This window comes from Pygocentrus nattereri, chromosome 6 (genome assembly GCF_015220715.1).
Source record: "Pygocentrus nattereri isolate fPygNat1 chromosome 6, fPygNat1.pri, whole genome shotgun sequence".
Taxonomy (NCBI): Eukaryota; Metazoa; Chordata; class Actinopteri; order Characiformes; family Serrasalmidae; genus Pygocentrus; species Pygocentrus nattereri.
Genome location: NC_051216.1, coordinates 9,684,507 through 9,711,745, shown reverse-complemented (window position 1 = coordinate 9,711,745; position 27,239 = coordinate 9,684,507). Strand labels below are relative to the sequence as shown.

General features: G+C 42.0%; 2 protein-coding genes across 18 annotated transcripts in view; one reads left to right on the top strand and one right to left on the bottom strand.

Moving 5' to 3' along the window:
- Positions 1 to 392: 392 nt before the first annotated feature.
- On the top strand, positions 393 to 8,530 carry myl1 (myosin, light chain 1, alkali; skeletal, fast). The gene is made up of 6 exons (XM_017707327.2): positions 393 to 586; positions 2,103 to 2,130; positions 4,061 to 4,204; positions 5,474 to 5,647; positions 6,928 to 7,005; positions 8,266 to 8,530. Exons 1-6 carry the CDS (start codon positions 464 to 466, stop codon positions 8,292 to 8,294), a joined length of 576 nt encoding a protein of 191 aa, XP_017562816.1. The 5' UTR covers positions 393 to 463; the 3' UTR covers positions 8,295 to 8,530.
- A 4,348-nt stretch (positions 8,531 to 12,878) lies between these two features.
- Positions 12,879 to 27,239, bottom strand: part of map2 (microtubule-associated protein 2) — a 238,370-nt gene continuing 224,009 nt past the window's right edge. For 16 of the 17 annotated variants that reach the window (XM_037539242.1, XM_037539241.1, XM_037539244.1 and 13 more), the window contains 3 exons: positions 17,045 to 17,126; positions 16,222 to 16,334; positions 12,879 to 14,926 (listed from right to left, as the gene is read on the bottom strand). In XM_037539242.1, the coding sequence (XP_037395139.1) occupies positions 14,711 to 14,926; positions 16,222 to 16,334; positions 17,045 to 17,126 (411 nt within the window). In that variant the 3' untranslated portion in view covers positions 12,879 to 14,710. Of the gene's footprint in view, positions 14,927 to 16,207; positions 16,335 to 17,044; positions 17,127 to 27,239 lie in introns of all 17 variants that reach the window. The other variant, XM_037539246.1, reaches the window with a different exon arrangement.

The following is a 27,239-nucleotide window of genomic DNA, read 5'->3' as shown; positions in this document are numbered from 1 at the left end:
CTCCTCATTATGTTCTTAGAGAGTTTCTCTTTTGAAGTTTTGGATGCCCTTAGGGTTCCTTTCTCACACTCATATTGAATTTCTACTCAATTGGGGCTGGATCCATATTTCTGGACAGCTGCTTTGAGACAATGCTGCAAACAACATTGTACACATAAAATGAACCTGAACTGAGTTGCTCTGATTCTTACCTACTGACCCAGTGTGACCTCATTCGTCACCATCCTCCCTTTCCTCTCGCATTGGGGCGCTGGGCTCCTCCTTTTCATCTCATGGCTCGGCCCCCACGACCATGTAGAGCCTGTGAGTCAAGCCTTCAGCCCAATCCGCCCCCTCTGCTCCCTGTCAAATCCACTATGGAGTAAAAGAGGGGCATATATAAACGTTCTGCCTTGGAGTGAAAGCGCTGAGTGTTCTCCAAGCTGCGGTCCACTCTGAAGCCCACACAGGTCGTTGGCTAAAAATGGCACCCAAGAAGGACGCAAAGAAGCCCGAGCCAGCCAAGAAGGCTGAGCCTGCACCTGCCCCAGCACCCGAGCCTGCGGCCCCACCCAAACCAGCAGCAGTGGACCTGTCTGGAGTCAAGGTAACAATACATGCTGCTTTTACACTGCTTCAAACAGCAGCATGGGAGCTATAGATTTGTGACTGTGGTGGTAAAACAAATTCATTGTGGACTTTTACATGCTACAGCTTCATATGGGTGGGCAGGGATAGGCTGGGTGGGCAGGGATAGGCAGGGTGGGCAGGGATGGGCAGAGTTAAAATGATCTAGTCATGGAAATTAGCTGTTACACAAGTTAATGTAAGTCTAGTGTAGTTTTAAAATCTGTATATTCACAATGAATTGTTTTATAAGGCTTAAAACTCAGAGAAACTCTAAGGTGGTTCCAGACCTCCAGTCTACATCCTCCTAACTACATAGCTGACATATTTGCTATTAAATAAAATTCCTAAACATCACATCTATACAAGCCTGGAGTTTACGAGGCTCATTTTTTATGGCAGTATATGTATATAAGCACTGCTTGTAAAGTGAGAGATGTAAGGTGAACATATAGTCAAGGAAAAACTCAGCACCATGGATAGTTCAGTGGGGGTTGCCAGCGAATTGGTGACTAATCAGAATCATTAATCCAGGGGTGTCCCAGCCTGGGTCAGGGAGGGCCTTAGTCTGGTCATTGCCCTGCTCAAACACACCTGGTTCAACTCAGCGGCTAATGATTGAGTAGGTGTTAAGTAGGTGTTTAGTTTAGTAGGTGTGCTAGAGAAGAAAATCACCAAACTGTGCTGGATTAAGCAGCTCTGCATCAAACTAAGCCTGTCCACAGACCCCGCTGCTGATTTTTAGTGGCCAAGATATCGCAGTGATGACACGTTGCAGTGCGGCATGTAACCAAATGTGGGCAAGGTTAAGACAGCCAAAGATGGACCTCCCTTGGTCAGGTTACCACCGTAGAAGAAACTAAATTAAGCACATGCAGAGGTGTAGCCTTACCTCCGTCGCTGGGACTTAAGCTTTTCCGCTTCTCTCGAAGCAAGTCATACATATTCCTCGTGACTCACTTCTAAGAAGTGTTTAGGAGTGACTGATGCCCCTTTTTCTATTTCAGGCACTTCAAAAGTGCCATAACACTTAATAACACTTAATTAACACGTTATTTTGATCTCTATGAGTGAAATAATGAATGATAATTCGGTCATCTTTGTCAACACAACATTTTCCAGGGCTTCAGCTAACAGCTTGAGCATCAATGAAGATTTGATGAACCAAATTTTGATATTTTCATCTTGATGACACTTCTTACATGTTTGTGTTTTCATACACGGCCTGTTTCCAAAGTTACTCTGACATGAAGTTATTTGTTGTGTTGCATTTGACAGTTAATGTAGGAATCCAACTCATTTTTGTAAAACAACTCCAATTTTACAGTAAAACGCGCTCCTATTTTTGGATTTAATGGCCATACAAGCATGCGTGTGTATATGTTGCTGAATAGATTATTAGACATATATTACCGCATGTTTGAGTTTTTTTACTTTTAAAAAAGTTAGTCTGAAGAAATGATGAGGTTAATTAAGTTTCCCCTGTTTTTCTGCAGGTGGAGTTCACTCCAGACCAGCTGGAAGGTAAGTTTACCTACATAAAGACTCACAAACAAGACTTAGGGCTAACCATCGGCTCTCGAAGTACACTCTTAAAGAATGAATAAGCAGATGACAAAAGAATGAATGAAATAAAGAAAGAAGTCAAATATAAATGGACAACAAATGTGTAAATCATTGCCTGTATAGTTTCCAAGCCGGAGTTAGTTTAGGCAAAGTGCAGCTCTTTGAAGCCGCTGAAATCGGCCCCAATAGATCAGGTATGTAAAAATGTACTTTTATTATGCCGTAAAAAAAATCCCACCTTTAGCCTGGAATGGCCCATTGTCAATGGTCAGGGCTGTTTGTAAAGCTGAAGAATGCCCCCTTTGGCCATTAGGAGGTCAGGCAGGGTGTTAGTTACGCTCTAGTCAGCATTCTTGATTTATGTGGGTCACTCAGACGTCTTAGTGACTTTATATGGACGGAGTTATATTCTTGGGAGCGTGTATCGGTTCCAAGTCAGAGCATTAAATGCCTCCCGAGGCTGGCCATCGGCGGCACACGGCTGTGCGCGGAAATCACATTGAGTTATTAATCTTTCTCCAGCTCACTTTCCAGAGAGCCCACGGCAAAGCCCATTGAAATAGCTCGTCCTCGTTATCACCCGGCGAGGCCCTCAGCGAGCACGCATGCAGCTGTCGCTCTTAATTTGCTGGGGTCAATGAGTGAAATTTCTGACATTGAACACATTGTCCACTAACCTGACCGGCAGGTCATGATTGACAGGAGGCCTAAGGTTCTACATTAGTGTTGGGAAACCTGCCCATTCAGGATCACTGGGCCCATAATTACATTTACACGTTTAATTCCAATGATTGCAATTAATTAAGAGTGAAATATGTTTTTTTAAAAATGCAGATGGCTCAGTGAGCATGACTGAATATTAGAAATAAGTCACTGAAGTTTGGGAATGCCTATAAAAAAATATTTTATACAAGCCATCTTACTTTTTGGCATTAACATTACAGGCTGATGGGGTTTGAGGGAAACAGTATCATATGTAGATATTTGTGGAAATATGAATGACAGTCTTTTGGTAATGCAAATTACCTTTTTATGGCCTTCTCATGAAGTCAGCACTCATTAGCACTCAAACCTTTAAGATGTTTAAAACTTCTATTAAACACTTCTTTAAGTTGAGAATAACTCAGCTGGACGGCACAACCTATGGAGTTACTGAACGGTAAACTTTATGATATAATAACTCTGAAATTGTGTGAGGTTAAATCTTTTTTTGGGTCCCACAAGTTACAATATGTGCTTTCAACCACGTCTACGCAGTTGCCAAAAAAAAAAAAAAACTCAGTTCAGTTCAGCTTTGCTTTTAAATATATTTCAAGTTAAAACTGAGTTTTTAAACAAGCATTTGACATTTTAATTAGATTTTGAAGGAAACAATTTTAGTTGCTTACATTAATAAAACTTAATAAAATGATTTAACACTAATTAATGTGAACATTAATGTTATTAATTAATTAATTGACATGAATAAAATCAGATAAGTTGATTTCAGTGCTGCCAATGGACTGTCCACTAGGAGGCCTGCAGAAAGGGGTTAACAACAGTCCATAAAAGAAACCTGTCAAACATTTACTGAGGCAAAGCAAACTCTTTTGATGAAAGTGAAGCTGAGAAACACACCCAAAGTACTGACCCGTTAACATTCCAGGTTTATTTCATACAAAGGCTCATTCTTCAGTAACTGAGCTGTTCTCAGCTTATAGAGGTGTGTAATAAAGGCTTGGGCCCATGGTTTGTTAAGGGCTTATTAAATGACGTAAACACACATTTTCTAAGTAGGTTGTCTTATTTCCTCTAACTATAAAACAATGTAAATGTTAAAAGAAAGCAAAGCATCCCCAAAAAAACACCCAGCACAGCCTAAAGTATCTCTCCCTTTTCATTACCTCAGATTACAAGGAAGCCTTTGGCCTTTTCGACAGAGTGGGTGACAACAAGGTCGCCTACAACCAGATCGCCGACATCTGCCGCGCACTGGGACAGAACCCCACCAACAAGGAAGTCAATCTGATCCTGGGCAACCCCAGCCCTGAAGGTATGACCCGGTGGCTCTGTAACTCGGCTGGGACTCAAATGCGTTTAGCTTGTTTTTCTGTGGAATCCATAAAGTTAACATCTACTGAAGAGCTACCAAAACTGCAGCCGGTCGAGTGACAGTTTTGCACAGTTGACGGTTTCACTTTAGTTGATTAGTCGAGATGTGGTTCACATCTTCCTTCCAGAAAGCTAGCTTAGCTAACAATAACAGACCCTCCAGTTTCATAATCACCAGGCTGAGCGATTAAATAATCTCAAACAGACCTGCAAATAGATGAAAAGGATGCTGTGTTATAAACAGAATACATCACTTTAATTTGAGGTCCATCATGTCTGATTTACTTCATAGAACATAACTCAAATATTGCTTATTAAAGTCTGTTGTTCAGTGCTTATGCATGTGTTAAGTAGTCCCTATGTAGGTGGCCTTCAAATGAAGTGATACCAATGTTTGCTTAAAAGGTATAGAGCAATAACACGGTGCAATTTTATATCAGTTACCGCTTGTTCACATCTAATTGAAGTCAATTGAAAATGACATTGGTATTTAATCAATATCCCATTTCCCTGCCTTAGGATGAAAACCTCGTATCTCCACTTTTGACGTTTTTCAGTTTTTAAGTTCCTTTTTTTAATATCATTTGAAAATGCCTGCTGTCCTCTACATTGTGTGTAAATTTCATGACGGATGGACCCAAAGAAACACCCCAAAATGACAAAATGTCAAGACAAATGTGTGATTAGGAATCTGGTTAGCACAGCGCTAATTGGCTGCTATCAGCCTTCATTAGTTGTTGGCTCGATAGCCTGAATGCCCCTGTCTGTTTCTATAGATGTTAGGTTTGCCGCACACAGTCAGAAATCACATAAGCAGGTCTGTTTAATCACTCAACCTGATTTGAGGTGATTTTGAAGTTGCGATTAGCATCAGATGAACTGGTGGCTATTAACTTTCATCATTTGCTGGCTTGTTTCATTACTGGCTACATTAACCTCACGGCTCCAGTGCAAATGACGTAAATTTCAGACGTCTAATATGCTAATCGACTACATTTTGGCTAAGTGGGAAACTGTGTGAATTAGATCTTTGGTCCAGTCATTGCTTTAACGTCAGCTTTGCCTCACGGTTGCCAAGTCCTTCTCTGTAATATTTAATGTCTCACTCGTGTGCAAGTTATACAAGTATATAAACTCACATCACTGCACGATCTACAATCAGCCCCACTTCCTCACCTCTGATCCCTGCCGCCCTCCTTCCTCCCCACAGAGATGGCCAACAAGAGGGTGGAGTTTGAGCAATTCCTGCCCATGCTGCAGTATTTGGTCAACAAGCCAAACAAGGGGACCTTCGAGGACTACGTTGAGGGTCTGCGCGTCTTCGACAAGGAGGGCAACGGCACAGTGATGGGCGCTGAGCTGCGTATTGTCCTCTCAACGCTGGGTGAGTGCCTGGACACGACACCACCACAAAAACCCCTCTAACAAATTGCTCTTTTGAATATAAATCAGTTTTAGAGTTCAGTTTAAAAACATTTAAAAAAGTTTTTATTGAATCAGAGTCACTAACGAGCTTCGGTAACGCTTGATTTGAATGCTACTTACATAAAAACATCATAACACATGCATAAGCATTGAATAACGAATTTATAAAGCAATATTTGAGTCTTTATGAACGGCTCATGCCAGTAATCACAAGATACCATAAGCCGAAGAAAATGACATTTTATTGACAAAAGGGTTTTGTACTTTAACTCATGTAGAAATATGAAAATGATGCTTCATAACAGTGTTATAAATGAACAAATGTCCCTCACTTTAGTTGAAGGTCCTTTATGTCAAAGCAATGTCATTTACTTCATGGAACATCTTGCGTCATCTTGCAGTTCCTAATATAAGCTGGGAATAAATACTCAAATATTGCTTCATCTGGTGTTCAGTGCTTATGCCTGTGTTATGTAGTCCCTATGTAGGTAGTATTCAAATAAAGTGTTACCAGTGTTTCCTTAAAGGTTATACAAAAATAACACTGTGCAATTTTATATCAGTTACTTCTGGTTCACAGCTAATTTAAATAAAGTGAAAATGACATTGATTTTTAATCAACACCACATTTCGCTGCTGTCGGAAGGAAACCTTGTATCTCCACTTTTGTGTCATATCTCCACCTTTTTCAGTTTTTGACATAAATTAAAAGTACCTGTTGTCCTTTACATTGTGTGTACATTTCATGATAAATGGACTTAAAGAAATGGCCCAAAATGACTTGTGAATAATTCTGGTTCCATTGACTTACATTAAAAGTAAAGTAGATTTTTTCCTTCTCCTGTAAAGTTACCGTTTTGGATCAATTTGTAAGTTTGTTTCTAAAAAATAGGAAATATTTTGTTATAATTCAAACGTGATGAAAAGTTGTATTGAGTGCACAATCTTATCTTACAGAATGGAAAAAAATTAAGTTTAAATAGTACAGCAAAATAACTCCACATTTCACTTTGCCTTTTGTCTTCTCTTATTGAACACAGTCCTGTTAACCAAGGTCCTTTCAGATGAAATAAGACTGTGTAACATTTTTATTGTCACTATTGTGATAAAAATGGGGGCATCACCCTTAGTCTCAGTGTGCCCCCAATACATTAACAATAAGTACCTGCTATGTGATGTACAGTGCATTAGGATATGATTTTGGATGTGGCTCATTTGCTCTAAATAAATGATTGACAGGTGAGAAAATGTCAGAGGCTGAGGTCGATGCCGTCATGGCAGGCCAGGAGGATGAGAATGGCTGCGTCAACTATGAGGGTCAGTATTTCAGGAGGACTTGGTTGTTACACTGCATGCACAGAAATAAAGTTAGCAAACTGTCACTGGGGCAGGACCCCTCTGCACTGTTAGAAATAAAGGTACCATGGAGGTACATGATTCGTTCATCAAGGTACAAAGAGTGTAAACGGTCCCTCAAAGGTACAGCAGTGGTTTTAAGGTCCAATTGTGTACCTTATATAAGTATTTCCCAGTGGAAAAGTAGATATTTAGATCTTTTTATAAACTAAATTTTTAAAAGAGGACCATTGGATAAAAAGCCTGGATGTGAGACAGGGGGTGTGGAGCCAACACATCTTAAAAAATATCATTTCAGTGGATTACGGTACAGTTATGTTCCATGAGTAAAGGTACTGAGACGTACCCGTGAGGGTACCACCACAGTGACCAGAAGGGTACTGCCCCAGTGACAGTGTCATACCTTTTTTTCTGAGAGTGTGGTCACTGGGGTGGTACTGTCAAGGGTACATCTCAGTACCTTTAGTCAGGGAACACAACTGAACCATAATCCACTGAAATGATCTGTTCTAAGCTGTTCTGACTCCACACCCCCCGCCTCGCCTCCAGGCTTTTATTCTACTGTTCTGTTTTACAACATTCGATTATGAAAAGGTACAAATATGAACTTTTCACCTGGAGAAACTTATTTAAGGTTCATAAAAAAGGGGCGGTCATTTGCAGGAGGTTAGGGAACCGGCTCTGTGACTAGAAGGTCACTGGTTCGATCCCCAGAGCTGACAGTATATGGCTGAGGTGTCCTTGAGCAAGACACCTTACCCCCAACTGCTCCCTGAGCGCTGCAGATAGGTCTGCCCACCTCTCTATGCAAATGTGCTCACTGCCCCTAGAGTGTATGTGGTGTTTCACTTCACGAATGGGTTAAATGCGGAGGTGAAATTTCCCTGATGTGGGACTAATAAAGGTCATTTAATCTAATCTTAATTTAATCTAATCTGCTGTAACTTTGAGGGAACATTTACATTGTTTATGCCTCGATGAGTGAACAATGTGCCTGCACAGTGTAGCTGGGATCACCAGTCTTATCCGCAGTGGGCCAGTGTGGCTTCAGGTTTTGACTGACCCTTCAGGGATAAGATGATGGTGATTCCTGCTCTATAGAGAACATTACATGCGACATCATGATTTTGATACTGTTGGACACTCTTGATCTGCCCAGGCATTATTAAACGCTGATGTTCTGTAGTTTTACATTATATTTTCTCTTATTTTTCCTTCTAGCTTTTGTGAAACACATCCTGTCAGTGTAAGTGGTAACAGTTTTGAGGAAGCACATCTATTTCTCCCGACCCCATGGTGTCAGGACGTCCATGCGCAGTTTCTCCAACCAGCGAGGAAATGGATTTTTCAAAACAAAGGACTATGGGACGTCAACTCTAAGCCATTCTTTTTGTCTATTTATGTCTTTTGTTTCCTTTTTCATGTCCACTCTTGGAAGCCGTCTATATGATTTTGCAGCAGTTGCTGTCCTGTTGCTTGCGCTGGGGCGAATCTCTCCACAGTGGGGCAGTAATGAGGGAGTAAGGGGTGTCCCGGCTGCCCTCAACCACAGGACACACCTTGCTCCTCCTCTCACACTCCTTGTCGTCTGGATTCACAAGTCCAAAGGTGCTACATATACTGCCTCCACTGTGGACTGGTTGTTGACCCCTTGCCGTTCCACCCCCCCGCCCCACCCCCTGCCCTCCCTTTCCCCAGAGTCTTAATTTATTTTTCGCCTCTGTCATTTCTCATAATAAACTTTTCACAAAGTACACCCCTTGTCAGGTTCTCGTTCTTGCCCACAGCAATGCAGGCCGATGGGAAACGCAGGTAGGTCAAGTGGGTGGGTGACTTGGTTGTGCACAACACTTACAATCGTGTTTCCAATGGGCATTAAAGTATAATGGACACTATCAGATGATCACAATGGTGCACTTAAGAGCCGCCTTATAAGTGAGGCATTTAGCATTTAATCGCCCTCTTTCCCCAGATGTAATCAACCAAGACATGTTTGTGGTCTGAAGTTTGCATCTGTGGTTTTGCAGTGGAGCTGTGAGAGTAATGTAGGAAGCTTATAGCCAGCAGGTCTCAAACCCTGTCAAGTTGTTGGGGATCCTCAAATAGGCTTAGGCTTGGTCTCAGTCATCTATAAGAATTACATTAGCCTCATAGTCCCTTGAAAAAAGCTAACGTCAGACACTAAACATGTACCAACTGATTAAGGACACTTGGGATGAGGTCTAATTTGTATAAATGATATTTTTACTGTATTAATATAATCTTTGATGATTTTTGAAGACTCATCTACACTCTCAGAAATAAAGGTATGAACCTGTCACTGGGGCAGTGCCCCTCTTGTCACTGAGGTGGGACCCTCAAGGGTTCATAACTGAACTATAATCCACTGAAATGATGTTTTCTAAGCTGTACTGACTCCATACACCCTGCCTCACCTCCAGGCTTTTATTTTACTGTTCTGATTTAAAACATTAGATTATGAAAAGGTACAAATCTGTACTTTTCACCCAGATAAACTTATTTAAGGTTCAGAGTTGGACCCTACAACCACTGTTGTACCTTGATGAATGAAGTACCTGCACAGAACCTTCATTTCTAACAGTGCAGGGCTGCTCTGTTTCTATAGGTAACCATGCCAACTTTGATCTTTAATACTGGGTTTTCCTTCTCAATAAAGGAATGATGTTGGGGTGATCCAGCCGCAGCTGGATCTGGGACAGGGTGGTCTGATTGGAGTGGTTGAGATGTGGCTGATTGAGCACATCTGTTCTCCTTCTGTGTAGCCTCTTTCTGCATGCCTCCATCTCTAGTGGTCATTTTGCAGATGGAATGGAAGTTGAATATTAACATTACCAATCAATTTTCCCCTGTTTTTAAACTATACGTGTACTGGGACTGTGGGCTGACTGTGGGTGTGAAACGTGGCTTGGTGTTAAGCAGCTGGTGAGCAATGAGGAGTGAAATAGGAAGGAAACAATCCACTCTCGCCGCAAAGGTGGCCGTGCCAAGATAAAACCAACAACTGCAGCTTTTTTTTGGATATAAAAACATGTAAAACGGCCACAGTAAAAACAGTTAAACACAAACACTTTTATTAATATTGATTCTTGTTCACCACGAAAATGAAAATCCAGTTTGCTTTTGGTTTTATAATTCTTACTCATTCCCATCTAAATATATTCCATCAAAATCATTGAAGAAAAAAAAAATATTGCGTATTTCCACCGAGGGACCACCGAGGGACCACCAAAACAGAAGGGAATTGCATATTATGGCTACTCTGAATGGGGATAAGTGGCTGAATCAACTTGCAGTGGGGAACTATTGTTATGGCTGTGCCTATATGTGTCTCGTTCTTTCTGTGTTTTTTTCTGTGTCTGGTTGTGTATCCCTCCATGTCAGTAGGTGGAGCTGTCCCTGATCCTGAAGGCTGCCAGAGAAGCCCCTCCAGGAAGCTATTAAAAAGGTGGCAAAAAATCCAGACGGGAGAGAGAGAGCAGAGGGTGGAGAGAGAGAGAGAGAGAGAGAGAGCGAGAGAGAAAGAGAGAGAGCAGAGGGTGAAGAGAGAGAGAGAGAGAGAAGAGGGTGGAGAGAGAGAGAGAACAGAGGGTGGAGAGAGTGAGAGAGAGAACAGAGGGTGGAGAGAGAGAGAGAACAGAGGGTGGAGAGAGTGAGAGAGAGAGCAGAGGTTGGAGAGAGAGTGAGAGCGAGAGAGAAAGAGAGACAGTGAGAGAGAGAGCAGAGGGTGGAGAGAGAGAGAGAGAGAGAGAGCAGAGGGTGGAGAGAGAGTGAGAGAGCAGAGGGTGGAGAGAGAGAGAGAGAACAGAGGGTGGAGAGAGTGAGAGAGAGAACAGAGGGTGGAGAGAGAGGGAGAGAGCGAGAGAGAGCAGAGGGTGGAGAGAGAGAGAGAACAGAGGGTGGAGAGAGAGAGAGAGAGAACAGAGGGTGGAGAGAGAGGGAGAGAGCGAGAGAGAGCAGAGGGTGGAGAGAGAGAGAGAACAGAGGGTGGAGAGAGTGAGAGAGAGAGCAGAGGTTGGAGAGAGAGCGAGAGAGAGAGAGCAGAGGGTGGAGAGAGAGCGAGAGAGAGAGAGCAGAGGGTGGAGAGAGAGAGAGAGAGAACAGAGGGTGGAGAGAGAGAGAGAGAGAACAGAGGGTGGAGAGAGAGAAAGAGAACAGAGGGTGGAGAGAGAGAGAGAGAACAGAGGGTGTAGAGTGAGAGAGAGAGCAAGAGAGAGAGAGAGAGAGAGAGAGAGAGAGAGAGAGAGAGAGAGAGAGAGAGAGAGAGAGAGAGACTTGTGTGGTTTCTCATACACACCGCTGTACTACCATTTTCTGGCCTTATATCTTAGGCAGGAACGTAAAGGATGGAGCGTTTTTGGTTCTTTAATTTATGCGTGACAAACTACACTAACATATTTAATGATGTTCTACTTGATTTATATGGTGATTTAGATGTTGGTGGTATTGCGTATTTAAGACAGGGGTTCTTAAACTGGGGGTTGTGGTCATCTTCCTTATAAAACTGATAAATTGTAAGCAGGTGCAGCTGAATGGCTCCATCTACAGGCCACAGACTAGTGATGATTATGGGTCTATTGGGTGAGCTCCTTACTGAAGGAGGGTCTTAGCTGACCAATAAACTTGTAGCAGGAAGACAGTAGGCCACTGTCGGTCGGCAAGCTGGTGGTCCACTGGTGTTTTGCTCAGCGTTTTCCAGGCAGCCCAAGACAAAATTCCACTTATCGGACCTCATGTTCCACCCATAGTGCAACTTACCGATCTTCCTCCTTCCTTTCTTAAGTTATACTATAAATTTATTAAATCATTTAATACAGCACAATGTCAGCAACATTATCTATAAAGTCATTTTATATCAGGCCTAATCATCAATATTTTCTTCTCAGTTGTTGGTAATAGTGTAGTGGTTAACACCTCTGCCTTCTACACTGTAGACTGGGGTTCAATCCCCACCTGGGCAAACACCCTACACTAAACCAATAAGAGTCCTTGGGCAAGACTCCTAACACCGCCTTGGCCTACCTGTGTAAAAATAGTCCAATTGTAAGTCGCTCTGGATAAGAGCATCAGCCAAATGCCAGAAATGTAAATGGTAATATTTGTTTAAGTTTATTTTCTAAAATAAAAGTCTCTCTAAGTTTTTTAAAAATCTGTTTGTTGAGATTAAAAACTAGGTAGAGCTTGTATGCAGGACAGTAATCTGGGTGGTCCAAAGGTAGACCAGTCAACAGGGTGCCGACATCAAGCCAGCGGACCGATACCTGCTCACTGGGCTAAAGATTTATGGTTGGCCCAGTAACTGAGTAGACCCAGAAATTCATTGTTCTTCTGTAATTTCTGTTATGCTTACTCCTGTATGTTGGGGGCGGCCTGCAAGGGGGGTCCTGAAACATTTTTACCCCCAAAGAAAGGTCCCCTGCTTCAGAACGTTAACACGGATGCTGTGAAAGATTAACCCGCCGACAGACCTGTTTTCCAGCTCGCAGCGGCATCAAGTAAACCACAGAGGGCCGGACAAGGACCCCAGAATGAACCGCAGCCCAGGGATTTTTCATTTTTGGCCATTTTGTTTTTATTGTCGTAATCGTTAAGAGCATTTGTAATCCGTATCATCAACAGGAGAAAAACTGCATACATCTACAGGACTTTTTAAATAGATTTACAGTTGCGGTGGGAGGGGGGAGGGGGAGGGAGGGCAAAAGGGGGTGCAGAAAAACACAGAAGCCAACAAACAACAGGAGCTCTGGGGGAAGAGAAGGGGATGCCACAAATGACGACGGAAAAAATATACAGGAGCACTTTTATCAAACTGTTGCGAGATGAGTGAGTTTGTCTTTTTTTTTTTTCGAAACCTTTCTTATTGAGTTTTTTTTTTTTTGTAGCTTTTGTGTTGTTGTTTCTGTGTTTGTGTTGTTTTGTCTCTTTTTCCACCTCCTAAGTTTACACGTAAAGCAAACCTAAGCATCTAAAGTCGAACACGGCAGAGTACGGAGGGTCTGACTGACGGTCCAGAGTAGCTGCTCCCTACAGTGAATAATTAAATAAGACCCACAGCTCTGTCCACAAAGCTGCTCATACAGCCGCATGCCCAGAGGGACCGTTTGCAGTCTGAAGTACGTAGACAGTGGCTACTGGCTTTCTGCACTAAAAAAGAGCCAACGTTTTCATCTTAAAGTGCTCAGACGTGCCCACCAGGAGCTTTCCAACCATCTGCATTAGTGCATTAGGGCATGCACTGTTTCATTCTTGGTGTAATACCGCACAGATGTCGTCCAAAATCCGGTTCAATTACTCCTTTTCTGAATACGCAGTGTTCTCGCATTTACGTGCTTGGACCCCTGGGCAATGGCAACACAGTCATTTGAAATGATTAACAAGCGTAACATCGTTGTCACTAATATCTATAAAACATGAAATGCTCATTTTATCCAATGATTTCGGCAAATAACTTACTAAAATCCTTTCGTTTGAAATAGAAAATAGCTTCTTTTTGTCCTAGAATTGACACATGCTCATCATACCATATTCTAATTTTTTTCTCTTTTTTTAGTTGCAATAATGCAATTGTACAGATACAAGTTATAGAAGGTGTAATGTTTTCTATTTGTGTTTTTTTTAAGATGCTGTTGACAAATAATCGGTGTAATTATACATATATTAACATACATCGTAGTCGTATCGATGGCTGGGTGAGCATATTTAGGTCGCTTTCGGGATGCGTGTGTTTTCAGACCCCATGCACTGAACTGCGTAAAATAATGCCGCATGGAATGGTCAGGTGACCTCCTGTCCGTTGTAGAAAAAGCCCCTGGTGCTCTCTTCCTAATGCGTACCAATAGCTAAGCCTGATCGGAGATCAGTATCTGTACACGACTGTAAAAAAATCAAATTAAAGAGCCACTCACACAGTAAACAGGGAGAATAAAAGCACTGGTACCTCTCTAAGCTAAGTAATAGGTACTTTTAGACAAAAACAATCCAACAAAATCAAATAAAACTCCAAACAATGATCCACGTCTTTTTCCCACTTATCCTCTTTCCTAGATAAAGTCCAATCCAGCTCCAGGAGGTTGCTGCTGTTGAGTCGACAGATAAAGTGTGTGATGTGGATGGGATTCCAGAAACGGTCAGAGGGATGCTGCCCACCACTACTAACACCACTAGAGGAGACTACTGTAGATCAGGGGTGATTCACAAGGCAGGATGTCTCAGTAATGCTGGATAACTTGAGCCAAATGCTTGGATTGTCCGAGATTAGCTTCACTCTAATTGGACACTTTGGGCCTAAAGGAAAAATCCAGCATTTTTCAACGTAATCTTCGTCCTTTTCTTCTGTAATATAGAGTTGGTTACTATAGATAACAGAAAAAAAGTGAAAACATTGACTTTAAACACAGTTATAATAGAAGCCAGTGGGCAGGTACCCCACTAAATGGTGCAACCTGCCATTGACTTCTATTATACGTGTGCTTTGAGTCTTTTTCAGGACAGTAAAATGTGTCGAAATAACTGTCTGGGGTAACAATGCAAAAGAAAAAGCTGAGAAATCCTGCTTTATAAAAATCCTGCTTTTGGAGACGGAGTGTGGGAGATAGCTGAGTGGTAGCTATAGCTATGTGTCTTGGAGCTGGGGATAATGGGTGGGGTTTCACAGTCCCTGTTTGGCCAGGGCAGCGGTCACATCCTCAGCCAGCGTTGCCAGCTGCGGTGACTCCAGCAGGTTGATGCTGCCAGATGAGGACATGTGGCTGTGGCGGTGGGGCGAGGTGTCGCCCGAAAGGCCAGGCGACTGGATCACAATCTCCGCCCCGTGGTCCACTCGCGCCTTGGCCATATCACGGAACGTCAGTTTGTGGCTTTCGATCTGGAACGTAGGTGGACAAGACCAGGGAGAGTCAATACAGGCCATACGATTAAAATGATCTCAGCATTACTGAGGAAAATGAGATAATTATAAGGCAATAAATCGCTGTTGTCCAAAGAAAATCAGGAGAAGGAAAAAACATGCTTTACTTTTAATGTTAGTGAATGGAACCAGACTTTTTTCCAAGCCATTTTAGGTCATTTCCTTAAGTCCATTCATCATGAAATTTCCATACAATGTAAAGAGTAGCAGGCATTTTCAAATTATGTTAAAAACTGAAAAACGTCAAAAATGGAGATACGAGGTTTTCTTCTGACAGCAGCGATATTCAATATTGGCATTAAAGTTACAGCTTGGCAAAAATCATATATTATATTATCATTCAAACATTTGGAATCATTAGTGTGTTTTGTTATTTTATATATAATAACTTCTATAATGCAGATTTATTTAAATTAGAGTATTTTGGGATCAAAAAATTGTTAAATGAAAAATGACACACTGTAGTTCTCTAATTAGTGTCTTTTTTGTCAGGCTTTCTGACTTGAAACGACATTTTGGATTTAAATTTTACTAGAACGTCATTCTTGATGTCATGCAGCGTTTATTAATTATTATGGAACCTTCTATAGTTCTGTTCATTGTTCTGTGCAAAGCTGAAGTCAGGGCTAACATTATTATTATTATATCATTATTTTTATCCATTTTTCTGCAATAAAACTGCCTTAATTTTACTGAAAACAGATTCCAAACCTCTGAGTGATTCAGACAAGGCACATTTCACATTAGCTGACTTCTGTTTTTATCTGCATATGGTGGCACTTCCCCTCACACAAAGCTGCATTAGTATAGCTGGGAGCAGTCTCAGTTTACACTCATAGGAATTTGGTTGGAAGCTTCAATAAAAACAAAAAAATCTAATTTAAAGGAAATTGATCAGCGATAGAGAAATCGGATCTTTGAGATTTGTACTGAGTTCTTTAAAAGCCTAAATGAAAGAGTAAAGAGTAAAAAAATACTTTTTACTCTGTCAATGTAAATAAAAGTAGAAGTACTTAGTTTAAGTAATACTCAGGTAAAGTACAAATATCCCACTAGAACACATAAATATAGTACCAAAGCAGGACTTTTCACTCCTGGTCACACCATTAGATATTAGTGCCACTGCAAAACTGGAGAAGCTTTGGGTCCCCGAAACAGTCGATTACAACTGACAACATTTTTGAAGAAAAAAACATCAACTTTTTGCTGAAGGATTGTTTTAAAGCTGAAGTTGCGTACTGTGGATCTCTCACCAGTACATGTCCTCCCCCTGGCACATGGTGGGCATTGTCCAGAGAGCCCACCTTGGCCTGGGCTTTATCTTTGAAGTCCAGCTTCACACTTTCAATGCGCACATTTCCACCCCCTGTTGGTATAGAGCAGCCAAGACAATGGATAAAAGATAACAGATCATAAGTAACCCATTCTGTAAGAATCAGACCAACTGAGGACCTCTGGGTCTACTTCTTATGTAACATTACTTCTTCAATTTGAGGAACTCTAAGTGCCCAAATCCTATTATGCCTAAATCAAATTTCACCCATGGTGAGGATATATATACTATAATACTATAATATAAGAAAACCTTGTATCTCCAAAATAGTAACTTTACAGGAGAAGGAAAAAACCTACTTTAGTTTTAATGTAAGTCAATGGAACCAGACGTCTTTCCAAGCCGTTTTGGACCGTTTCTTTTAGTCTATTTATCATGAAATTTACACACAATGTAAAGAGCAACAGGTCAAATGGGGATACAAGGTTTTCTTCTCACAGCAGCCATGTACACATGTGTGTGTGTGTGTGTGTGTGTGTGTGTGTGTGTGTGTGTGTGTGTGCGTGCTTTTAAAGGTCTGTGTGTTCATATCATTCTCATTCTAACACCAATCAGTACATTCAGCCTGACTGAACCCAGTTAGGCAGGCAAAAATACAGCCAGCAGGTGGTGTTGTTGCTCTGCCAAACAGTATTGCACAACTGGAGCAGTAATTTGGAAAAGTCCATCTGGATGACATGGCAAGTTTGATCATACTTGACCAGAAATCTCTTATTAAATGATGTGTGAGCTGATCTGCTGACCTGGCCTGTGGCGGATGTTGTCCAGTGATCCGCATTTGGAGGTCACGTGACTAAGGTCAAGCTTCTTGGACTGAATTTGTACCTGTTGGAAAAGGGAGTTTATATTATGTCGACGCATAACGAGCCCTTATTTGATGCTTCGCAGAAAGGAGCACTGGGAAAAAGCAAAGCCAAGAAAAGCATATGTATAAAAAAAAACCCTAAAAAATCTGGGGCAGCGGCTGAGACGCCACAGCTTTAGAATTCAAATAAAACATCTAATAAGAAGAAGAGCGCAGATATATCATTACATTCCTGGAGAAAAGTGAACTTAATAACAAGCCTCCACTCTTCAGCCGCTCTGCGCTAATGTTTGCTTTGACAACAACCAGAAGGTCAAGAGTGGGTGCTGTGATTGGAGCGTCGCTGGAAAACCTGAGAATAAGAAAAAAAGTCAGAGCGGAGTGAAAGACGGAGCCCCGGGGCCAGAGAGGCAGCAGCAGGTATGCAACCAGAGGCCACACCCACGCCAGCCTGGAGAAAGAACCGCGCCAACATGCATGGCCGCAGTGACATCCAGAGGAAAGGATTAAAGCACACGGCAAAAACATACAAATCAACCTCAGAGGAGCTGCTGAGTGAAGTGGACACTGTACTTCAGCACATTCCCTCTCTCCCATCTCACAGGTTGGTCTCTGCTGACGCAATGTACAAACGCGACTGGCATACATAACTCACTTAAATACAATATACAATAAGGTAAACACAGACCTGATATTCGGCTGCCTAGCAGTAACATTAGCTATCTGGCTTTCTTTTGCATTAGTCAGGCAGTGGGTAAATAAATAAATAAATAAATAAAAATAAAAACAGACCGCCCTCAAGCATTCACCTCAAAGTGCTTGTAGCTTTTCAAAAGCACCTCCCACCTTCAAGACACACCAGAAGGGAGTTTTCTTACCATCTTTCAGATCTTAGGTAAATCTCTCGAGACTACAGTGGCACTGCTGCAGGAGGTGCCCACTGCTCGCCCGTCTCCTGGGCCAGTTTGACCGCCACGGAGCGTCCTGCTGTAGAAACGCTGTGCAGACCTCACCTGCATGAACTGATGCTGCTGCTGCACAGACTAGCTATTTAATCAGCCGATGCTTTAGCTGCCTTTCCCACGTTTCTGTATTTTAATGTTTTACACCCATGTTAAAACCTTATTCTCTGCTCTTGTGTTTGGTGTCCGGTGTTGACCAGAGGAGGATGGTGTTCCTGCTTTGAGTCTTGGTTCCTCTCAAGGTTTCTTCCTCTTACTCTTAGGGAGTTTCTCCTGGCCACTGTCGCCATTAGCGGCACTCACTGGGGCTCAGACCTGAATTTTTATCTAAAGCTGCTTTGCAACAATGCCTGAAGTAAAAAGCGCTATATGAATAGACCTTGACTTGAGCCGAATAGACATGTTTACATTTTTTTCATTTTGGCCAAAGTTTCCCTTTAAAATGTCATTAATCATTCACACATTGTGATTCATGGATCTGTGGGCACTTTGTGTGCCAGTGGAGTATAGCATGAAGTAAGTTTTCACTACTGTGATATCATTAATTCGTCAACAGTGTTGGGACATTTACTCTAAAAAAAGTACCCCGTTATAAATGACTAATTACTCAAACTGTAATAGGACTCCTTCCTCATTACCTGGAAGAGGAATCGGTTCAAAAACTCATATCAAAATAAAATCTTTGAGAATAAAATGTAAAGTTTAGAAGTTGTTCCTAAAACTGTTCCTAAAGTTAAATCTAGTCTGGTCTGTTTAAGTAAGGTTGGGGTTGCAGTTCTTCAGCACGGGGATCTTTACCCTTTATCTTCAGTTTGATTTTAGCATGATTAGAAGCTTCCACAGATTTCTTGTCGAGTTATGACAGAATGGGACTGCTGCACCATTTAAGGTGGAATGGGAAATTTAAATGAGAAGCTGGTGACCAAGATGCCAACTTCAGCTTCACTGACTTTCCCAAGTCATTTGTCTCACACAAGCATCGTGTACATTTGAGAGTCTGACCGTCAGACACTGCTGGAATTTGGTAAATAAGTCATTCATGACATCAGTATCAGCTGTCCTGTTGCACTGACCAGGAGACCTCAACGTATAAATTGATAACAGTTCAAATTAAGCCATTGATTGTGAACAAATCACGTGAACAAGACGCAAATTCTCATAGCTTACAGAGGTGGCAGTGCCTTCAGTCAGATGGCCACAGCTGCCCATCAAAACACCAAAAATAAGCACTCTGTGGTTATTCCTGCTTTGTGTTTTCTAGGAATAAATGCCGTTTGGTGAAGTTGCTTCATTGTGAGCCTTAAGACCATGACAGCCATGCTATTTCAGCATAGGATAATGTATTTGTCAATGAACTAGGTCAGCTGTTGGAAGTCAGTCTACCTTGACGGAACTGTGTGGGCGGGAGCGGGACTGAAACATCACTGACTCAAGTGACTAAGTGGGGTAACGTCAGTTTGCATTGATTGTATGTTATCTATGATTTATTGAGGCACACCAATTAACAAGTTAGGGTAAAACTACCTTTAGAAGTATTGTATCCAGTAAACTGGGTAAACCGTTATACCGTCCACTACTACACATTACTGTAACAAGTTGTTTTGTACCGCATTACTTATCAACACTTACTGCTGTGGTCTGTGCTGCATTTGACCTCAGTACACACAAACACGCTCGTGCTCTCAGCCCATTCACCAGCATTAATCTAACCGGACACCTGACAAGACACTAAAAGCACACAGCCGCTAAAAAGCAACCGATCCAACTCCAAATCACAGTGACTGCTTTCCTGCTTCTGGAAGGAACAGAAATGATGCAGCTTTGATTGAGAGACAGACATGAGTCAGTAGAACCAGACACACAAACACCTGCTGACAGTTCACATCAGTGGACATGCACAGTCAGAGGGGAAGGGCTGGTCAGAGGACACTAGAGGCACTAAAACGTCCTGTCATCAAACGTAGGTTGTGTTTTCTTTAGTGCGTTTCATCAATTAATGGAGGACGAAGTTTGAGAGGGTTGCTAAGATACCAAAGCCAGGCCTACAAATAGTCAGCATCAACCTTTTACCACACTAATACAGCAACTTTAGTTTGGTTTGAACACTTCTAAATACATTTAAAGACGAATTCTCGTGAGTTTTCAAAATTTCTGCATAACTCAATGTTAAAAAAAGTCATTCAGGTTTGATTTGAAATGTTTCATTTAAATTTGCTTAGTTTCTTTACAGTGGTGATTACAGGAACCAGGGGGCTCAGTTTGTGTACCATCTAATCTACAATCCAATACTGGTAAATCTGAAAAAGTATGTTTCCTTTGGGTACTATTTTACCTTATAACATCCGGTACCCATATCTCCACCATTAATGTGTTAAAATGATATTTTAGGTCAATACCTTTTCACAATAGCCACGTTTACATGTAGCCTAATAATCAGTTAAAGATCTGACTAGTAGCTCAATTTGAATAGAATACATCCATGTAAACAAGTCAATCAGAATAGACTAGTCCGATTGAGGCCATTCGGAATACTGTTTCTATCTGATTGAATGAGGTGAGTAATCCTGTAAATAATTTGTTAAATAGAAGAATAATATCCATATATACGCCTGTATCTGATTACCATTCCCTATCGGAAAAGTTTAGGTCCAGGAAAGTTTAGATGTCTTCCGCTCGGCCTTCTTTAAGTGTGACGTGTAACATGTGAAGGACGTTTTCCTGAGTCTGTCACTAAAAACACAAGCACTGCTCACTGCTGCTCATCTCACTCTGACTGGACTCACATGATGCTGGTTGTCACAGTAACATCTACACTAAATGGTTCTCCACAAAATGTGCAGAATTTTGGATCTGTTTATGTGTAGCGAGCATGCAAACAGAGATTTTCTACCAGGTTGTTGAGTTGAGTTGAGATTAAACACTTCAGTCTTAATCTATAATCGGAATGTATTCAATCGTATTGGCACAAACACAGACGCTGTCTCAGGCATCAGGCAGCCTATTAATAACCATGTCATGAAAGAACTTTCTGGGGAAGCGTTAAGAGGGATTAAACACTTTGGACGTCTGGTTCCCATCACCACCACTGAACACAAACATCACATCAAACCACTCTATATGGCTTAGCTTATATACCTGCCCATTGGCTTCCATTTATGTTTATATTATAAGTTTTAACGTGTTTCTTGAATTCGTCCCAGAGTAAAAGTAAAGTGGACACTCATGATAGTACTATGGTGATGCCTGGACAGGATGTTAGCACAGATTTTGAGCTGTTTTACATGAATTCTACACGTTGGATACAAGTGTTGATGGAAGCATCTACAAATGTAATAGAACATATGACTATGAATATATAACCTAATGACGTATATATTAAAGAAAGTTTAAAAACAAGAAGGGACTTCATTTCATTTCAACGTTTCCACTGTGTGAGTACATATGTAGGCCTAAGCACAGTACTGTGCAACGTCAGAGACCACCCAGTTTATATTTTAGACATAAAATAATGCGCTTGAATCAGGAAGATGCAAACATGAATAAGTTTTCAAAACTGAAGTTTCAAAAATGATTAAAATGAATACAGATATGAGACTCCTAACAACAACCTGGAAGACCTGGTAGACACTGCAACCTTCCTCATCAGATAAGCAGCACTTAAAGCTGTCATCGTTGAGAGAGAGGAGAAAATCAAGCTGCTTCAGATCTGAAAACATCCACAGGTGTTTCTGTCCATCCTTCCACTGTGAGAAGACCACCCAGCTCTGTGGGTCTGAAAGGATGTGTAGCTGATCAAGAAGCACCTCACTGAGAAAAGGAGATGGACACATCAAACCAAGAAGCTGAACAATGGACTGACCACCCCAGAGTCCAGACCCCAACACCACTGAATGGGTTTGATTGCTTCAGAAAATGATGAACCAGGTTCTAAGACTGAACGTTGGAGGTGTGAAAAAACATCCCTGCAGATTTCTTAGAAAAACTGAAAGTGAGTGTCCTGAGAAGAACAGAAGCTATAATAAAAGTCAAGGGTGACACATTTAGTTGTTGAGGTCATTTTCAGTTCAATATTTACTTTGTACTTTTTTCCAGAAGCAAGAAAACAAATAATAATAGTCTCTGATTTTTGCACAGTACGGAATTTGTGAGACATTTTGATGACCAAAAGAGCACCAGAGTTCAGTGAAGTGTCCAGAAGTGCATGCAGAGAGTGAACAGGACCTGGACAGTGCAGAGGGTTAGTGGTCAATATTGTGCTCCACATAGGAAGAGACTAAACAACTAGAAAGAAGTGGACTTAACACTGGCCGAGGCGTGAAATTGAAAAGTAATATTCAAATATACAGCCATGCTGTGGAGTTTGAGTATTTGGAGCAGCGGGCCGCATTCTGGACCGTGCCGTTTGACCACAGTACCGGTGGCAGAAGGCCTCTGAAGGGAGAAGGAAAGAGACACAGGTGGAAGGAGAGGGGGAGGGATGGAGCTGTACATACATTTCCTCCATGGGCAGAATGCTTCAGATTATCCTTGGATCCACACTTTGATTGTACGTGACTGAAGTCCAGCTTCTTGTTTAAAATTTGAATCTAGAAAAATACAAAGACATGCGTGTCTCTTAATGACAATGGAAACACATCCAAGCTGTCCATGTATCAGTAATACATATCAGCGCTCTCAATGAGTAGATGGGCCACAGTAATAGAGGGGAAGGAGGGGGCTACGGGAGGAGAAGCAACACAGCGATAAACGCATCTACATCTCCGTGAAAAAAAGGTGAATGAAGTTCTGTGTTTGATGGATCCCGTTCCCACTGGGTAGAGAAAAAGCTTTCAAATTTTTAAATTAGTGCATTGAAATAATGACTTTTCTTCTAAAAACACTGACTTAGGACCTCAAACTAAGGCCTTATTTTCTCAAAACATGAATTAGTATCTTCAAATAATGCCTTATTGCCTCAAATAGACTTAGTGTTTTCCAATAATGACTCATTTTCTTGGAATATTGACTTAGTTTGTCAAATAAATAACCTCTTCTCTCAAAATACTGCCATAAAATCCCAAAAGAATTAAAAGATTATCCCAAAAATGATTTATTACGATTAAAAAATGACTGACTTAAAATTCAATAGCTCATTATTGAAAAAATAGACATACTGAATGTACTTGATTTAAATGAAAAGTGTATGTTATCATTTAATAAATGAAATATTTTACACCAACACAATTTCATCTTTCAGTTTACTTATTTTTTGACAAGAACTTTGTTGAAGCAGGGAAGCAGGGTGTGTTACAAGAGGGGCAGTCGTAAGCATCATGTCCCAGAGGCATTGCTACAGACAGAGACAAAGACCAGTGTACCAGAATGATGGGAAGAGGAAAGTGCGGAGAAGAGAAAGAAACTGCTCCTCCTCCATACACCTGCCGCTTCTTCTGGACTAATTAAGACGGCTGACAAAGAGACTAACGAGGCAAAATCAGTGGAAACACAAACACAATTAAAAGGCTCAGAACTCGAAAACACCCATTTGTTTCTACTGTGTGTTTGTGAAGCCTCTGTGTTCAACGCCGGAGTTCTGAGCCTTTTAATTGTTTGCTTTTCACCGATTTTGACCCCTGCTACTCTCTTTGTTTTGTCTGATTATGGATCTGCTTCTTTTCCTGCCCGTCTGTGTGTTGACCCCTGATTGCGACGACAACGAGTATCGGGAAGGCCTTAATGAAATGACTCTCATTACAGTGACTCTCACATACAATGAAGCAGAGTAAAAGGTACATCAGAGCTTGAGGCGCCTCCATTGTTGACTCCAGTGTCGTTTGTATTTGCTGTTAATGGCAGATTCAGTTAAAGGAAATGTGACCACACAAAGAGATCTCGGCCCACTTTCACGGATGTTATGTGGTGGGAAACAGTACAAAAGTACAGATAGTTCTTGGTTCAGATTTGTGACCATAACACTCTGTACTGCCCGGTGGAAAACCGGTATAATTTGCATAACAGTGGAATAAAGACAATAAAAACGAAACACCACGACTGATGTAGGCGCAGTTGACTCCAACTGTCTCACCACGACTTCTAATAATTACTCAGCAATGTCTATAAACTATTCAATGACTACTGTGAGGTCATGAGAGTGAAAGTTTAAGTCTCATACCCAGAGTTTAAGAGATTCAACAAACTAAGGGAGAATCTCACTGAGCAGCCTGATGCTCCTCCATCACCCATACAGCTGGACAGACAGTCTGGCTGTGGCCAGCAGATGCCCAGTCGCTCAGCCCAGAGTGTGTGCTGTGCCTGGTGTCACAGTCGATTAGGCTGTGTGTGTGAGCTCTGCACCACAGAGACACTTGCAGTCAGGCAGGGGTGAATGCGTATTTTGGGCCAGACAGCTTGAGACTGCTAGAAGACTTACGCAATGTCCTGCTTACCCCATGGCTGCCCTGTCCCACCATGACCCTCACAGAGAGTGCATCTCCATGCCGCAGTGAGGACTTTGGCTGCGTCAGGGTCAAAGGATCTGTAAAAACTACTTTTCTACAAACACCCATGACCTGGACTTGCTATTTTTCCTTACTTCACTGAAAAATAACAGTGAGAAATTTGGTAGCACTATTCTGAGCGGCGCTTTGTAGATGACTGATGAACTCTAAACAGATTATCAGCAACACATCATCAACATATCTGTGAGGTAGCAGTGGTGAAGCATCTGAATACACTTAAGTAAATATCTTGTACATCTGTTTTTAATACGTTACTTTCATTACACAAAACCTAAACCCAACCCTGGCCCCAGTCCTAATCCTCACCCTGGCCCTAATCCTAACCCTAACCTTAACCTCAACCCAAAACCTAATCCTCACCCTGGCCCTAATCCTAACCCTAACCTTAACCTCAACCCAAAACCTAAGCCTAATCTTAACCTAAACCCAAAACCTAATCCTAGCCTTCACACACTACCCCTAATCCTACCCCTCACCTTAACCTCAACCTAAAACCTAATCTTAATCCTCAACTCAGACCCTAATCCTAACCCTTGCCCTGGCCCTAATCCTAGCTCTAACCCTAACCTCAACCCAAAACCTAATCCTAACCCTCACCTTGGCCCTAATCCTAACTCTAACCCTAGCCTCAACCCAAAACCTAATCTTAACCCTCAACTCAGAACCTAATCCTAACCCTCGCCCTGGCCCTAATCCTAACTCTAACCCTAACCTCAACCCAAAACCTAATTCTAAGGCTCGCCCTGGCCCTAATCCTAACTCTAACCCTCGCCCTGGCCCTAATCCTAACTCTAACCCTAACCTCAACCCAAAACCTAATTCTAAGGCTCGCCCTGGCCCTAATCCTAACTCTAACCCTAACCTCAACCCAAAACCTAATTCTAACCCTCGCCCTGGCCCTAATCCTAACTCTAACCCTAACCTCAACCCAAAACCTAATTCTAACCCTCGCCCTGGCCCTAATCCTAACTCTAACCCTCACCCTGGCCCTAATCCTAACCCTCATATCCTGACCCTGAGAGTCTGTTGAGTGTTTGTTTCATCTATAAATATCTCTCAAAATAAAGTGTCACCACAGACACACAGCAGTTAACAGAAAGCGCACGTCATTCCATTTCCATGTATCTCCATTCATGATGGACAGACTGCCATGTGCGACAAAACTAAGCAAGAACATTAAAAAAGGTTCCTCCTCGAACGGCAGTGGTGAGCCGACTCAGAAGCCAAACTCCACCAAGCGCAACACACCACCATTAGCTTCCCTCCTCGCTCTCTGTGATCAGTGACCATGCAGCTTTTGTTGTCTGCTGTGCTCCACCAGAGCCCTTCTGGCTTACACGCTGTCTGAGTATGAGTTTTTGCGTGTCTGAGTGTGATTGGTTTCTCTGCGCCACCGCACCCCGGATGACCCCATGAGCCAGACATAAACATGTCACCTCCGTCACGCAGCCTGCAGACAGGCTGCTGCGCTGCGCTCTTACAAGCTGATTTCCACTGACAGAGCACTGTGTGTATGTCAGAACGTTTAGAGAGTTCAAGTTTATTCCGTACAGGGAGCCTCAGTCTATTAGCAAAACCCCTAAAATAGCTCGTAGTACATATGAGTGGAAATCTACACACATAGACAGGTGGCGAGTTAAAAAACGAAAGGAAAACCCAACATAAAGGCCCAATCCCATTTCATCCCTCGCCCCTGCCACTTAGCCCTACTCCTCCGTTTTGTGCGTTCACACCTAGTGGTGGGGAGTCCTGATTGCTGTTGAGATAGAGCTGTAGGGCGAAGTGTTAGGACTACATGGTCCTGCAACCTGAGGTTTTTCAGAGACACACTCCAAGCGGAGTGTTATGGAAAAAAAAAGAAAAACGGGCTAGATGGCTGCGCGAGAGACTGAAGAAACCCTCAAAAGTGAGCATTTTCTCTGTTAAAAAGTTACAAAAATCTTGTTTTATCTTCATTTTATGTTGTTTCAATGTATTATGGGCCTTTTCTCTGAAGGCGTATGATGTCCTAAATGTAACTAATGCCCAGTAGTGAGGAGCTGAACTTTCCCCTGCTCTGCGGTCACTGCAGACGGGCAGGGTCACCTACAGAGCAGCGCTGGTAGCTGCTAATGAAGTGATGCTCTTTTTTGTTTGAGGGTCTCATTTCATAGAGGAAGACTTCATCCGCTTCCCTTTGTAACTCAGCTCCAAGGGGCAAGGTGACACTCAAGAGGTGGGGTAAAAATAAGAACTGGGACTGGGCCAAAGTGTCTTAGTAAGGTGTTGGATCCTTACAAGCAACAAGAACAGCTTTAATACACCAATATGTATATATATATATATATATATATATATATATATATATATATATATATATATATATATATATATATAGCCTTCACACACTGCCCCTAATCCTAACCTTAACCTCAACCCAAAACCTAATCTTAACCCTCAAGTCAGAACCTAATCCTAACCCTTGCCCTGGCCCTCATCCTAACTCTAACCCTAACCTCAACCCATATATATATAAAATCTAAGAGTCTCTGGAACTGTACTGGAGAGCTAGAGGGTTAGAACACTCTTCCAAGAGATATTCCCTCAGCTGGTGATGTGATGATGGTGGTGGGCAGTGCTGTCTCACGTGCCAGTCCAAAATCTACTACAGATGTACAAGTGGCTTGAGATCTGA